The sequence below is a fragment of the Lissotriton vulgaris genome, chromosome 3_1 (genome assembly GCF_964263255.1).
Source record: "Lissotriton vulgaris chromosome 3_1, aLisVul1.2, whole genome shotgun sequence".
NCBI classification, from domain to species: Eukaryota; Metazoa; Chordata; class Amphibia; order Caudata; family Salamandridae; genus Lissotriton; species Lissotriton vulgaris.
This window is the reverse complement of record NC_141689.1, coordinates 878555257-878571544: the sequence shown is the minus strand read 5'-3', so window position 1 is coordinate 878571544 and position 16288 is coordinate 878555257. Positions and strand designations below refer to the sequence as shown.

Here is a 16288-nt window from a genome sequence, read left to right as displayed (position 1 = left end):
CTGGAACCCACGACGACTATGGCGTGCCAATATGTGGTGATGGCGGCTGGTACGTTCAAAGCTGTGACGTGCCTCCATAATAGGATGCTGAACGAGGGGCTGGAACCACTCCAAGGGCTCAAGGCTAAATGGGAGGTGAGCGTCGGCCGGCCCATACCGGATACGGCATGGGGTCACATCCTGCGACGCACGTGGAAGGGCACTAGAAACGCGCGTTTTCAGCAGGTGCATTTCTATGTGCTCCATAGGGCCTATTTAACTCCTGAGAAATTACAGCGGTACTTTCAGGTGCCGGATGCCTGTTGCCCGCGGTTTTCGTCCCCGGGAGCGGACATGGACCACTTGTTTTGGGGGTGCCCACAACTGGGGACCTATTGGGCGGAGGTAGGGGAACTTCTGAATGAAGTGATTGACAGGGAGGTGGAATTCGACATGGCGGCGTGCCTATTGCTCTGGTTCCCGCATACTAAGCACACCAGGGTGACAAGCAAATTCATAGATCTGGGCCTGATATTGGCACAGAGGGAAATATCATGGCATTGGAAGTCCAGGGGGGGACCCTCACTGCGTAGATGGAAGAATGAGCTGTTGCGGTGGTCTGACTGCGAGAGTGTGCTCCGGATGAAGCAAGCTGTGAAGTTGGGGAATGAGAAGGCATTGGATGCGGCGCGTGCATGGGAGTTAGTGGTACAGGCTTTGCGTGATTCTTTGGTAGAGGATGAGGATGGCGAGAACTAAGCCGCTGGACACCGCGGGGCGAACACAGAAGTATGGTACCGCGCACTGTAGTGGTCCCATCCAATTCGACAGAACGAGGCACACACCTTAGCAGTTGCCAGGGGAGGGGGGGCTTTGGGGGGGTTGGTTGTAGGGTGTTTGGGGAGGGCCGGAAGCCATTAGTTGGTCGCTTGTTAGGGTCTTGGATCTACTGGGACGGTGGATACTATGGGGAGGGTAGAATGGCTGGGTAGAGCAGCCAGGTGTGACGACCCATAGCGCCTAGGGCAGGTCCCGACAAGGGCGACGTCACTGACTATCACTGGGATGGCTGACGGGAATGTTGTTGTGGGTGGGGGGGTAAAAGCAGATACGCAAAACGATCTTTCAACCAGGGTCCCTATGGGACGTGCACTGTGATGTGTTCCTCTCGAGCGATAAAATATGCCGCCCGGCCTCCGGGATGCGGGCTGAATGGCTGTGTATGACTGGGAATTCTTATTGGACGGGGGGACCCCACAAGTGTACTGGCTGAACAATTGTATCCTGTGGTTTATAACTCTGCAATAAAAATATATATAAAAAAAAAAAAAAAAAAAAGGAAGGGAACCCCCCTCACTGTGAGGGAGGAGCTCAGTGATGCTTTTATTGCTACACTTTATAGGATACAGTAAATCCTTTCGATGAGAAGACTAATAGGTATGGTGAGTGGCGGGCGCAGTGCTAAACTAAAGAGGTAGTGGTGTGAGGAAGTGATGTTAAAACCAAGTAACCGAACAATACAGAGATTATTGGCTTGTTCCTGGTGTCAGGATTGAAACCAGAGCACCCGCAGTTTAAAATAATAACTGCCTATGGTTATGGTGGGACTCCACATGACAAAGCAGTAGTTTCTGCCGTAGCTCTAGAGGAAGGAGCCCGCAGCCCCACTGGAGGTTCCTATTTCGCTAAAGCATATCAAATCTTTATACAAATGACAACCCATCTTGAGATAGTACGCTTTTGGACAGCCTGACCTTTCTTGGCACCCACATAATCAACGAAGAGTTGATCATCCACTCGGAAATCTTTAGTGTGGTCAAGGTGGTAGGACTACGCACATTTTGGGTCCAGACGGTGGAGTAATTTATCCTCCTTGGAAGGGTGTGGAGGTAGGAAAAAGGTGCGCAGAGTGATAGTTTGTCCTATGTAAATAGGAGTAACTAATTTAGGAAAGAACAAGTATCTCGTCCTAAGCCCCACTTTGTACAGATGCACCGAGAAGTAAGGGGGCTTAGAAGAAAGAGCCTGAGGCTCATTCACTCTGCAAGCAGAGGTGACGGCAACAAGAAAGGCAGTCTTCAGAGTAAGGAGCCTGAGAGGACAGTTGTGAAGAGGCTCGAAGGGAGCACACATAAGGTAAGTCAAGACAAGGTTCAAGTCCCACTAAGGCGTTATGAAAGGAGATGGAGGAAAGAGGTGAACAATGCCCTTAAAGAACCTATTAACAATGGGGGACTTGAACAAAGAGGGCTGATCTGGTAGCCGTAGAAAAGCAGAAATGGCTGCCAGATAGCCTTTAAGAGTCCCCGGGGCAGAGCTCTGCTGGGTCAAAGAAAGAAGGAACAAAAGAACCTCAGAAAAAGGGGCAGAGAGGGGATCCACAACCTTTGCTGTGCACAATGCCACAAACTTGTTCCATCGACAGGCGTATACCAGCTTAGTGGAGGGACACCTGGCTGCCAAGATGACATTACAGAGACTTCGGGTGGAAGGTTAAAAGCGGTCAACTGTTGCAGCTCAATTTCCAGGCAAGGAGGTGGAGGCTGGACAGGTTTGGGCGGAGCACCGCCCCCTGCTGCTGCGACAGTTGATCCTCCCGAAGGGGCAGTCTGATCAGAGGATCGATGGCCATGCTCTGGAGCTCGGGTGCCAGACTCTTCGTGCCTAGTCCGGGGCCACAAGAATGACTTGGACCCGGCCGCGCTTGATCTTCTTTAGAACTCGGAGCAGAAGTGGTACAGGCAGAAAGGCGTACAGGACGACGCACTTCGAGCGAGTGCTACCTCGGAAACTCCAACATGCAAAACTACTCACATTGCGCGTTCTCTTCGGTGGCGAACAGATCTAACCAAGGCTCTCCTGACTTCTGAAAGAGACCTTGCACCACCTCTGAGTGTAGATGCCATTCGTGATCGACCAGGCACCGACGACCGAGTTTGTCCATTTTGGAGTTCATGCCCTGATGTTCCAGCCATGTCCAAAGGCGAGAAGCCTTCTGACAAAGGGTCCACAACCCCACCTACCCGGTTTGTTGCAGTACTACTTGGCAGAGGGGTTGTTTGTGAACACCTGCACTGCCTTCCCTTGAGGGAAGAAAGGAATGCCTTCCATGCCAAGAGATTCGCCCGGAGTTCCAACAGGTTGATATGGAGCCCGGACTCCGCCAGAGACCAGACTCCTCTGATCTCTGCCTCGCCCAGGTGGCCGCCCCATCCCAAGAGTGATCCATCGTTCACCACCTTGAGGTATGGTTGGGGAAGGGAGAGGGATCTGTCTCTGACCCAATTCTGGTTTGTTACCCACCACTGCAGTTGTTATGCAGTTCCCTCTGAGATCTGGATGTCTGGAAAGATTCCCCTAATGCTGCGCCCACTGGAGCTTCAGGTCTCACTGCTGAGCACGCATATGCCATCTGATGATCCACCAGCAGGATGAAGGTGGCCATGAGGCCCAGCAGCCTTAGTCATTCTCACTGAAATACGGGATAGAGGCTGAAACATCTGTGCCATAGCCCGAATATCCCAGACTCGCTTTTCGGGGGGATAACCCCGAAACTGCACTGTGTCCAGAACAGCCCCAATGAAAAGGAGAGACAGAGAGATTCAGGAGTGACTTCAGATGATAGTGAACCCCAACAAATGAAGAAGGTCCGCCATAGTCTGGAGGTGGGAGACCGCCTTCAACAGCCAGTCGTCGAGATAGGGAAAGACTGGAACCCCTGAACTGCGACCAACGTCATCACTTTCGTGAACACCCGAGGGGTGCAGGTAAGGCCTAAGGGATACACGGTGAAATGAAAATACTTGTGGCTTACTGTGAACCGTAGGTAGCATCTGTGGGCTGGCACAATGGAAATAGGCGTCTTGTAAGTACTACGCCACCATCCAGTCTCCAGGGTCGAGGGCAGACAGAACATGAGCCAACATGAGCATTTTTAACTTCTTGCGGAGGAAGCGGTTGAGAGTCCCGAGGTCTAGGATAGGACGCAGGCCCTTGTCCTTCTTGGGTAGCAGAAAATAGCGGGAATAGCAACAACAACCTACATCTGGTGCAGGCACCCTTTCAATAGTTCCCTAGGCCAAAAGAGCAGAAATTCCTGGCAGAGAAGCACCAAATGATCCTCTGACATGCGATCGAAAGACGGTGGCATGGGAGAGAACGGCCCAGGCCTCCTCTTGGTACTGAGTCAGCACTTGCGCAACGGTATCCCAGATTGTATGGGATTGTTGGCCCAAGAGACACACGGTATTCACGGACGGCAGTGGCAAGCTGGAGGAAGAGAACATGCGCTTCCCAAGATGATCCAGCTTCTTTGATTCCCTGACTGGAGGAGGAGAAGGAAATGCGCCCTTATAAGAAGAAGCTTGGACCACCAAGTTCTCGGGGGGAAGGGTGTTGGGTGAGGAAAATGGAATCGCCCGGAGCTGGGCAATTATCTGTTCCCCAGGAGCCCCTGTGCTGGGCTTGGACCAAGTGCCCAGAACGACATCTGTAAGGAATTTGTTGAAGGGCAAGAGGGTTTTTGAGGAAGTTGCCACAGCTCTGTCAGGAGATTAGTCCCGACTGCCACTGAAGGAAGCTCCAGGCCCAAGGCCTCGGCTGTCCTACACACCACCACTGTAACAAACAACAGTGTCTCAAGGGTATTATTTCAAAGGACAAATATACATAAATGTGCAATGACCCAGTTAATTACACAGGATTGAATCCATAAGGATTCAATCCTGTGTAATTAACTGTGTCATCGCACATTTATGTATATTTGCCCTTTGAAATAATACCTTTGAGACACTGTTTGTTACAGATTAGTGTCCTGGTCTCTTTAGGATTTATGGGCTACCTCCTGTGATCTGTTACTGCTATGCACCACCACAGCATAGGACGCTCCCTCCTCCGTAGCCACGTTGGGGGAGAAAGCATGCCACGCTCTGGGCAAGTGTCCAGGCCACTGGCGTCACCCAATTCCTCTCTCCAGTCTGGTTCTTCCAGCTGGTCTGCCACAGGGTCTGCCTCTCAGTCCACTTCACCATCTTCAGGGCGATAGGGAACACATGGGATGAACAAGGGAACAAAAGTAGCCTCCAGCGTTGGTTCCGACGTCAGTCCACGCCGGTCCGGCTCTGTGTCCATCTCGGGGGGTGAGGATGGGAACAGTGTAAGCCGGGGGCACGGCAGACTGGCACGGATCTGGATCCAGGCCTGGATCCACAGGGGGTCCTCTGGCGCTGGGGCCAGAGCTGCCAGTATCGAAGGCCCAGGACCCCCGACCGACTCCGCTGATCCTGAAGGCACGACAGCAGAGTCGGGCTGCCCAAAGATATGACGGAGGACTTCGTAGAACGTACGAAGCTGGGCAGAGGATACCACGGCACCCAGAAACGGGGGGAGGTACGGAGTCGTCCCTGTATTAGGCACCGGAGATGGAGCCTTGGCGCGACGACGCTGCGGATCCCACGTTGTGTCAGCCGACCGAGGGGGAGAAGGCGAAGAGTGACGGTGCTTCTTCGCCTTCTTCTTGTGCTTCAACTTACCCAAGGAGTACGAAGACTAGGACGGGGTGTGGTGGCTCTGCAAACAGTCTTGGGACCTTCCCCTTAAGAGAGACCAGGAGCGACGCGGAGCCGACTTCCGGGCCTCCAAGAGTGTTTTGGACCGCTTCCGAAAAGACTTCGGATTCATGGCCCGGCGGTTGGAGCACCACTTAGAGTCGTGGTCGCGCTCCAGACACCAAACGCACACAAGGTTGGGGTCCGTCACAGACATCAGTTTGTGACAGACCTCGCAGGGCTTGAAGCCGGTTTAATGAAGGAACATCCCTCGTGCACCAGGAGTCGATGACTCGAAAGAAGAAATCTTAAAAATTCATAAAAAGCGTAGTCAAAGATTGACTAAAGGGGTAAGCTCTCTCCGGATCGACACTAGGTTGGGCGGAAAAAGAAAGAACTGGCGTCAGCGTGCAGGGGTGGCGTCTAAGTAGCACAGCGACATCATACCAGCTACCACGACACCGATGAAGGACGCAGAGTCCACCACCGCCACCTACAGACGCACAGGGGTACTGCTAAGAGAAAAATTCTCCATATCCAGTCTGACGCCTGGGGAAATTTTAAGGTAAGGAATCTATAACTGTCTCTTTCAGATGAATAATAATTTCTTATTTTCAGGGCAATTGGACCACCATGAGCACGTGCTTCGCCCCCAGTTACGCAAATCTCTTTGTGGGCTGGTGGGAGAAGCATGTGGCCTGGGCGGAATCAAACGAGCGTTGTGTTGATTAGGTGGCCTTATGGGTCAGATATATTGATGACCTCTTTATTGTATGGCAGGGCACCTGAAAAGAAGCAGAAATGTACACTAGAAGTTTAAATAACAATGATTTGAATCTGCAATTTACCTGTCATATTAGTAGCATAGAAGTATATTTTCTGGACTTGCAAGCATATGTCAAAGACAATCTATGTACAAGATTATACAGAAAACCTACGGCAGGTAATGCCACACTGCACACTCAGAATCAGCATCCCCGCAATCGGATGCATAGCATTCCTTTTGGAGACCTATTAAGGATTAAATGCAATTGCTCGCCATCAGAATATTACAGTATGGCAGAAAAGGAAGCACTTATCCGATTCAGAGGGAGAGGACATTCCAATAAAACATTGATGGAAGCAGCTAACAAGATGAGGGCTAAAGACAGACAGGATTTACTTACCCCGAGACAGAAGCTAAGAGAGGATGGCGATGTGGTGAGACTGATAGTGAATTTTTCACCTGAATCTAATCAGATCATAGGGCTGCTTCAAAAACATTGGATTGTCTTACAGTCAGACACCGTTTTGGGACCTAAGTTACTGAATAGACCCGATATTGCACACAGGAAAAGTGTATCCTTCAAAGACGTCTTAGTACACAGCTATTACATTGAACATACCCCCAAAAAAACAGGGGGTCGCAGGTTTGAAGGTAAAGGATTTTGAAATACCAGGCAAAAGACAAAGACTAAATTATAATTACAATTTTATAACTTATTGTCTAGAATGCCCGTGGGGAAAAAAGTATATTGGTAGCACTCTCCATCCTGCAAAAGAACGACTACTAGAACACACTCTAGCAATAGCAATCAGGATGTGGCTTATCCAGTAGCGAAACACTTCATGGAGGCACATCAAAGTAGAAGTGACATGTTAAGTTACTTCCGCACAGATCAGGTGCCCCCACAAAGAAAGGGGGGGGGGCAGATTAAATGTTTGAGACACCTTGAATCTGAATACATAATAGAATTGAGGAACCAAGTTCCTTGGGGCCTCAGCAGTGAGGTGGACACACCTCGGAGAAGGATAAAGCGAAAAACATTCCAGTTAGCCTCCTCTTTTTCTTCCTCCCTTCCTTACTTTTCTCTCTTGCTCTTTTTCCTGCTCCCTTCCTCTTTACTATATTTCTCTCAGATGGCTGGATTATGTATTTCACCTCCAGCTAAATATGTGTAATCAGGATATCTGAACCCTTTTTTACACATTGTATTTATTCATGAAAATATCCAGAGGTAATTCAGTGTAACAAATAAAATGAAAATTAGGTCAAAACACGAGCCAGATACTCCAATATCACTTCATAAATGAATGATTTTGTTAGAGTCACTAGTGGGCATTAAAAGAACTAATTAACAAACTGTATAATTATAATGTACATTTATTGTGGATTTATAGAATTTGATTTGGTTGCATATATTGTTACTCTTACTTCTTACATCTGGTAGATATATCATGGAGCCAGCCCATCCAGGGCATTATTGATAACATTTATTAGTGAGAAGAATTGCGAGTGGATAATTGCATTCCAATTCCCATTTTATATCTTACATTTTATAATATTATATGGAGTTGATTCATGATGGTAATTTTATATCCAAAAAACGGTATATGTATAAGACCCGATGTAGGGTCTATTCATGTTAAAATGGCTGACACCAATACTATTCATTATGAACAGGTAAATGAATTGTAGTCTGTTTTATAGTGTTTATTCGTAGTCGCTGCCCAATGAAATCATTACATGATTAAAGGTTGAATTGAAGTCATGGATTAACATGGACAAAGCCCAGGAGGCCGAAACGTGTTTGTCAGTTTCTCAGTTGTTTTTAACGAAGTAATATATATAGCTTCCACTCCTACTTTTACCGTTCAGTATCCAGGCACCGACATAGTGGGGGAGAATTTCATCAAGTTTTGTTCAACAGAAGGCTCCGACGCGTTTCAATGGTATAACCATCTTGCTCTTCTCAACTCGTGATATATTATAATATTCTTATAATAAGTATTATGTGTCTTTTGGCCACTTGATACATTTTGGCACAATGCATATCCGTCAATTTTAACGCTCTCCTAAACTATAAACTGGACTAAAAGTGCCTTGGTATTCAGTTAAATTTTGAACCATGTGAAAGAACACCTGTTTTTCCATAGAAAGCAACTACAAGTGATGCAATGCTTATAACACTGTCACTCAGTAATTTCCAAGTGCAATCCAGATCACACCCTTAGTACATTTTTGGCATGTCAAACCTGTTACTAGGACATGCGGACTGTGGTGCAGTAAGCCTCAAAATCAGCATCTTAGCCCCTAAAATGTGGAATATGCGACAATTATCGCATCTGAGAAATTCAGAACACCTCGGTAACGGATTATATCCGACAGGCCTGCTCATAATCAGGCCCTATGTATTTTTGGTAAGGTCTAGAACTAAACTAAAGATTCTGCAGTTTGCAAAGGAAATTTACCATTTTGAAATGCTACAAACTACGCCTTTTTGTTCTGTCTGCAATGTAACATCTTTACGAACAATTGTGCCTTTCACAAAAAGACAATAATAAACTAGAGAGTAGGTGCCCAGTGAACTGTAATGGCAGCTTTTACTGGTTACCTTACGTTGCCTTTTTATTCCTCACTTGCTTTCTTTCTTATTCTCTCTCTGCCTCATAAGCAATTTACCAGGAGCAGGGCTTAATTTGTAAAAAAAAGAATAAGTGCCAGGGGGACACTGTAGCTTGCACCACACATTGCACCTGCCATGCTACTAATGACAGTAACACCATAACTACTAACCATCACATTCCTACAAGTGTAACAATTCAGAATATTTCAAGCCCCCAATTAGAAGAATAGCTTGGGCGGCAGGTAATAGTCATTTTTAATGTAGTAAATTGAATTAATAATTAACTCTTGTTGTGGTCATCTTATTTAGTCAGCTAGTGCCACCTTGTGGCAGACTGTTACAAGCACCAGAGTTGACAATTAAGTGCCAGTCTCGAGCACCAGAAATCATCGGCTCAAATTCAACACTGACCAGGAGGTGTGCGCCAGTGCCTGCTAAGACATGTGCCACCTTCTACTTCCAAATGTCCTCTGTCTGTGGTGTCTTCCCCACGGCTTCCATCTGGGTATGTAAACTCTCCACTTCAGACCAGCCATTTCTCTGCTCCGCAACTACTACTTTAGATGCCTTCACCCATGTGTTTCTGCATCCACCACGCTGGAGTAACAAAAGCGGTTTCATATATGAGAACAAAAACAGATCAAACATTTTTATACGTACCCATGATCCCAAATAAACAGGAAGAACAGGGTTTTTTCTCTGCTGTAGAAAGAAAACGGCCATCAAACCAAACACGTAAGGTGGCAAGCCTCCTTCTTCTGGACTATCGATATGGCAGAGCTATATATATTAGAAAAAAGCAAGAGAATTAATATGTGCCGTTTGTGACACTTAAGTCTTATGCCAAGTCATTACTCATATGAAAAACGGGTTATAAGACAAGTACTTAACTTCACTGGTGACTGTTGCCATGTAATGCACACATTGTTTTGTCCTTTTACGTCAGACCCTAGTTTTCATATATGTTGTAACTTTCTAAAGCCCTCCCTAGAAACATTTAAAATTTTGGAAGACTACAAACAGTTTTCTGAAATGTTATATTTTTTTTATAACTGTGGCACGCTATAGATGACAACACGCTATCATATATGGCATATAATTGAGAAGCAATGGACTTTATTTGCACAGTGCACCAAAAGAAAATCAATTTGTGCATACAAGAGACGTAGAATGCAAATGCTACTTACCAGTATGCATCTGTTCTTGGCATGTAGGGCTGCTGACATTCATATCTGTGCATAGATCGCCGCCTAGTGTTGGGTCCGGATGATTGCACATTGTTGTCCTGGAAGAGTCTTCGAAGTATCACGAGATAGGTGGCTCCTCCCCTGGACTACAGTGCGCATGGGCATCACCTCCATCCCCAGATTGTTTTTAGCCATTGGCAGAGATGGAGTGAAGTATGTGAGTGATGACCATGCTATGAGCATATATATATGAATGAACACTGCAGCTGCTACAGGCGCCGGGGAGGAGGGTGGGCGATATGAATGTCAGCAGCCCTACATGCCAAGAACAGATGCATACTGGTAAGTAGCATTTGCAGTTCGAGGCATGTGGGCTGCTGAATTCATATCTGTGCATAGAATACATAGCAGTCCCTCCATTATCGGCGGCTGCCCGTGCCAGCTGCAGCAGTCTGAAAAAGTGTCTTGAGAACAGCCTGACCAACAGCTGCCTGCTGTTTGGAGTGCACGTCTACACAGTAGTGTTTAGTGAAAGTATGTGTGGTAGACCATGTGGCTGCTCTACAGATATCTTCTAAGGGAATGTTACCTAGTAAAGCCATAGAGGCCCCCAACTTCCTGGTGGAGTGGGCCCTTGGTGGGATAGTGAGAGTGCGCTTAGCTTTAGCGTAGCAGATTTGAATGCATTTCACGATCCACCTAGCGATCCCCGCTTTGGAGATAGCGTTTCCCTTGTGGTGTGTGGCAAAAGCAACGAAAAGCTGCTTGGTTTTGCGAAAATCTTTTGTCCTGTCTACATAGTACATCAAGGCTCTTAACGTCAAGGGTGTGGAGCATCCGCTCCGCCAGCGTCTCTGGGTTCTGGAAAAACACCGGCAACTCAATTGTCTGGTTTAAATGGAATTGAGATACAACCTTGGGTAAGAATTTAGGGTTAGTGCGGAGTACAACCCTGTTAGCATGTACCTGGAAGAAAGGTTCTTGGATGGTGAGCGCCTGCAACTCGCTAACCCTCCGTAGCGATGTTATTGCTACTAAGAACGCAACCTTCCAAGTTAGAAACTGAAGCTCACAAGAGTGCAGTGGCTCGAAGGGAGGACCCCATCAGTCTTGTAAGAACCACATTGAGGTTCCATTCTGGAGCTGGTGGGGTCCTTGGCGGAATGACTCTCTTGAGTCCTTCCAAAAAAGCCTTGATAGCAGGGACCTTAAAGAGCGACAGGTGTTGCCTATTCTGGAGGTATGCTGCCATAGCAGACAGGTGAATGCGGATGGAAGAGTACGCCAAATTGCATTGATACAGGTGGAACAGGTAACAAATGATGTTTTGAATGGAAGCATCCAGCGGGTCAATGTTGTGATTAACACAGTAAATGACAAACCACTTCCATTTAGCCGCATAACAAGCTCTAGTAGTGGGCTTCCTTGCCTCCCGAATGATGTCCATGCAATCGGGGGGAAGATTGAGGTAGCCAAACTCTAGGACTTCAGGAGCCAGATCGCCAGGTTGAGCTGTTGCGGGTCTGGGTGCTGAATGTCGCCATGGCTCTGCGTCAAAAGGCTGGGAGTGAGATGAAGCCTTTGATGCGGTACCACGGAGAGTTCCAGAAACGTGGTGTACCATGGTTGGCGAGCCCACGTTGGAGCAACCAGGATGAGAGTCATCGAGTGCTGCCTGAGCTTGCTTGCCACCAGCGGTATCAGCGGTGCTGGGGGAAAAGCGTACGCAAATCTGCCTGACCAGTTCATCCACATCGCATTGCCCTGTGATTGCGGGTGTGGGAACCTGGCGGCGAAGCTTTGGCATTTTGCGTTCTCCTTTGTGGCGAACAGGTCTATCTCTGGATGACCCCACTTTTGGAAGTACGGTTGGAGTACTGATCGATGTATCTCCCACTCGTGCATTTGATGGCTGTGCCTGCTGAGCAGATCCGCCATCTGATTGTCCTTGCCCGGGAGATGCTCTGCCATGAGGAAGATGTTCCTCTGAATGGCCCACTTCCACATGCTCTGAGCCAGATGAGACAGCTGTGGAGAGTGTGTGCCTCCCTGCTTCTGAATGTAGTACATGGCCGTCATGTTGTCCGTCCGGATCAACACGACTTTGTTGCACAGATGTACTTTGAACGCCTTTAAGGCCATGAAGACTGCCATCAGTTCCAACACATTGATGTGCATCTTCCTTTGCTGTAGTGTCCATAGTCCCTGCACTGTGTACTGGAGTACATGCGCTCCCCATCCCAGGAGAGAGGCGTCCGTCGTCAGGATAATCTGTGGCACAGGCTCTTGGAATGGTCAGCCCTTGCAAAGGTTTTGTGGATTCCACCAATGCAGAGAGTTGTATGCCCGACCGCTCACCAACACTAGGTCTGTCAGTTGCCCCTGAGCCTGAGTCCACTGACGTGCTAGGCACTCCTGAAGCGGACGCATATGTAGTCTCGCGTGCGGGACAATGGAGATGCAGGAGGCCATCATGCCTATCAACTGCATGAACACCTTCGCCTGAAGCGAGTGCTGGGGTCTGAATCGTTGGATCAGCGCCTGGATACTGGCGATTCTCACAGAATTTGGCTGCGCAGTGGCTGCCAGAGTGTTGATTGTCGCGCCCAGATACTGTCGCACGTGGGCGGGCTGGAGATGGGACTTTGGGTAGTTCAGAGAGAATCCCAGATCGTGCAGGAGATGAATGGTGCGTGACACATGGTCGACGCACTGTTGTTCTGTCTTTGCTTGAATGAGCCAGTCATCCAGGTAGGGGTAGACGTGGACGTTCTGGCGACGGAGATGCGCCGCCACAGTCGCTAGGCACTTTGTAAATACCCTTGGCGCCGTGGTGACCCCGAACGGCAGAACCCTGAACTGGTAATGCTGGTCTTGAATCGTGAATCTGAGATACTTCCTGTGGGAAGGATGCAGGGGGATATGAAAATATGCATCTTTCAGATCCAGCGTAGCCAGGAAGTCCCCCTGCTGAAGCAGAGGGAGTACTTGCTGCAACGTGAGCATATGGAAGTGCTCCGAGAGAATGTACCAGTTGAGGGGCCTGAGGTCCAGGATGGGCCTGAGGGATCCGTCCTTTTTGGGGATTAGAAAATACAGGTGGTAAACCCCTGTTCCCCTTTCCTGCAATGGAACGAGCTCTATTGCCCCTTTTTGCAGCATGACTAGAACTTCCTGCTGCAACAAGGTCAAGTGCTCGCCGGACATAGGACGGCTCCTTGGGGGTATGTTTGATGGAATGGAAGTAAGTTCCAGACAGTAACCGTACTGGATAAGAGACTTGACCCACCTGTCCGTGGTGATGGATCTCCACGCGGGCAGGAACTGCTGGAGTCTCCCCCGACCAGTGTTGTATGGTCGGGGGGCAGTGACAAGACGTCACTGCTTGTTGGCGGTGGTGGACCTGGAGCTGTTGTTTCCACGTCCCCTGCCCTTGACGTTATTGCCTCTGTAACCACCTCTACCCTTGTTGTTGTATGAGGTCTGGGTGTTACTTTTGTAATACTGTGTGGACTGCGATGCCTGACCCCTTGAGGAGCCTCTGGAATTGGAGCGGCGAAAGGAACCACTCCGAAACTGCTGAGACTGGAGGGCCCCCATAGACTTGGCAGTGTCTGTATCTTTTTTCATTTTTTCCAGCGTCGCATCCACCTCAGGGCCAAACAGGTGGTCAGGATTAACTGTTTGGTTCAGTATTGTCGTTTGAATATCGGGTTTGAACCCTGAAATTCTAAGCCAAGCATGCCGTCTAAGCAACACACTGGTGTTGATTGCCCTGGAGGCTGTATCGGCCACATCCAGCGCACATTTTATGGATGCGTTTGAGATGAGCTTTCCTTCCTGAATCAGCATTTCTCCTGCCTCCTTGTACTGGTCAGGCAAGTGTTGCAGTAGTGATTCTAAGGTGTCATAATGAGCCCTATCATAGCGTGCAAGTAGGGCCTGTGTGTTTGAGATTCTCCAAATATTAGCTGCCTGTGCAGCAATTCGTTTCCCTGAGGCCTCGAAGATTTTGGACTCTTTGTCTGGGGGAGGAGCGTCACCAGTGGTCTGCGAGTTCGCCCTCTTCCGAGCGTTGGATACAACCAACGAGTCCAGTGGCAAGTGTCCCTTGATGTACGTAGGATCTGAGGGCGCTGCCTTATATTTTTTGTCAATGCGAGGGTTGACGACACGCGCCCGGGTGGGCTCCTTGAAGACCTCCGTTGCGTGTTTAAGCACCCCCTTAAGCATTGGCAGTGTTTTGACTGACTTTTCAGCCACTGAGAAAGTGTCAAATAAAAAGTCCACATCCACAGGGTCCGAGTGCAGCTCGACATCGTGTTTAGCCGCAGCTCTCTCGATCAGAGCGTTGAAGGCCGCCGAGTCCTCCGTCGGTGACGTTTTGGCCACAAAAAGTTGCGTGTCCTGGCCCGACTGCGGGTCCTCCGTGTCGCCTCCGGCCGACCAAGGTTCATGCTCCTCCTCCGGATCCGAGTACGCCGGATAGTTGTACTCGGCATCTTCCTCGTCAGCATCGCCTGCGGCGGAATGCGTTGGCGAGTGTCCTAGGGCTTGTGGAGACATAGGTTCTATCGGGGCCGAAGTTTCCGCAGAGTCCCTCTTATTTTTGAGAGGGATCCGAAAATGTTCCAACACTGGCTCAGTGGTGATTTTTCTCTTGAGGAGAGACAGTTTCCCAGTATTGGCGTCGATGATGACCTCTCGACGCTCCTCCTCAGCAAGCGGCTGGAGCCGAAGCTTCGACACCACTAAGGCTGCTTTCGGTGTCAACACCTCCTTCGAGGGCCCGCTATGTTTCGGCGTGAAAGCCTTCGGCGTCGACTTTGGCGGCAGAGTAAAACGGATAGGCGTTTGCGCCTTCGCAGGCTTCGGCGTGTGCTTAGGCGCCACAGTGTCCTGATCAGGAACCACATTGTCCTTCCGTATCCGCTGCAGGGATTCCGCTACCTTCTTTGTTAAGGCAGGAGAGGGCTTGACCGGCTCGAGCGATCTCCCCGAGTCGGGAGTCGGATCGATGGCAGGCACCTTCTTCGGGGCCGACACCTCACGCGCCTTGTCCCCAAGGGCCGGCGCCGGCCGAGCCCGGGTCGCGTCGTCGCCCTGACGCTTCTTCGGAGCCGTCTTCGGGTCCTCGACGCCCTTCGGCGCCGACGCAGCCACGTCGGTCGACTTCGCCTTCGGCGCCGACCCGAGGGCTTCGGGTCGGCCATCTTGGCGTGGCTCTTCAAGTCGGCCATCTTGAATTTTTTGGAAGTTGACGCCTCCAGAACCTTCTGCCCCAGCGCAACTTTCACTTTCGGTTTCGAAACCGAGGGAGCGTGACCAGATGGCTTCACTTTCGTTTTCTTCAACGGGAGTGGTGCCTCAGAAATGTCCCTGACCGGGCCCGGAGGCGGGGACGTTGGACTTATAACGAGGTCTTGGGTAAGGCCCGAAGGCGATCCCTCGACCTGGGCCGTATGAAGGGGATTGACCCCTGAGTCTGGTTGGGGATGCTCCTCCTCCGAGCTATCCCCTACGGTGGCAATAGCCCGATCGTCGTCCCCTACCTCGTCGGCGACTTCGTCAAAGTCCTCATCACCCGCGTCGTAGGCATCCCCTTCGGACGCGGGACTAGATTCCGAACCTTGTACGTCGTCTTCGTCTCCAACAGATTCTTCGAATATGTCGTCTGGTGGGGGCGCCGCGGTAGCCGAGAACTTGGCCTGGAGCCTAGCGGCCCGACGAATCTTGAGAGTTTTCTTGCACCGGAATTTCGAACACGCCATGCAGCTGTCTTCGTCATGGTCCGGTGACAAGCATTTATTGCACACGGGGTGCACGTCGAGGTGTGGATACTTGGAGTTACACACCGGGCACTTCTTAAACGGAGTCCGCTCCATAGCAGAAGTGTAGTGTAGGCCCGTCCGCGCCGAGAGCACGCGGAAGGGTAGCAAGAGTTCGGAGCTGAGAGTCAGACAAGAAACCCGAACGCAACTATACCGACGCTCAGCCTAAAGACCTTTTGGTCTCGAGTAGAAAGTTGAACAACTATCGGTTCCGACAGAGGGAACCGAAACACATCCGAACCCAATGGCGGAAAAAAACAATCTGGGGATGGAGGCGATGCCCATGCGCACTGTAGTCCAGGGGAGGAGCCACCTATCTCGTGATACTTCGAAGACTCTTCCAGGACAACAATGTGCAA

At 49.7% G+C, this 16288-nt stretch overlaps 1 protein-coding gene across 1 annotated transcript in view; it reads right to left on the bottom strand.

The window, feature by feature from the left end:
* TUT7 (terminal uridylyl transferase 7) overlaps nt 1-16288 on the bottom strand; it is a 1558036-nt gene that overhangs the window by 1171707 nt on the left and 370041 nt on the right. Inside the window, exon 9 of the mRNA XM_086961199.1 lies at nt 9572-9691. Within this exon, the coding sequence (XP_086817325.1) occupies nt 9572-9691 (120 nt within the window). The remainder of the gene's footprint in view (nt 1-9571; nt 9692-16288) is intronic.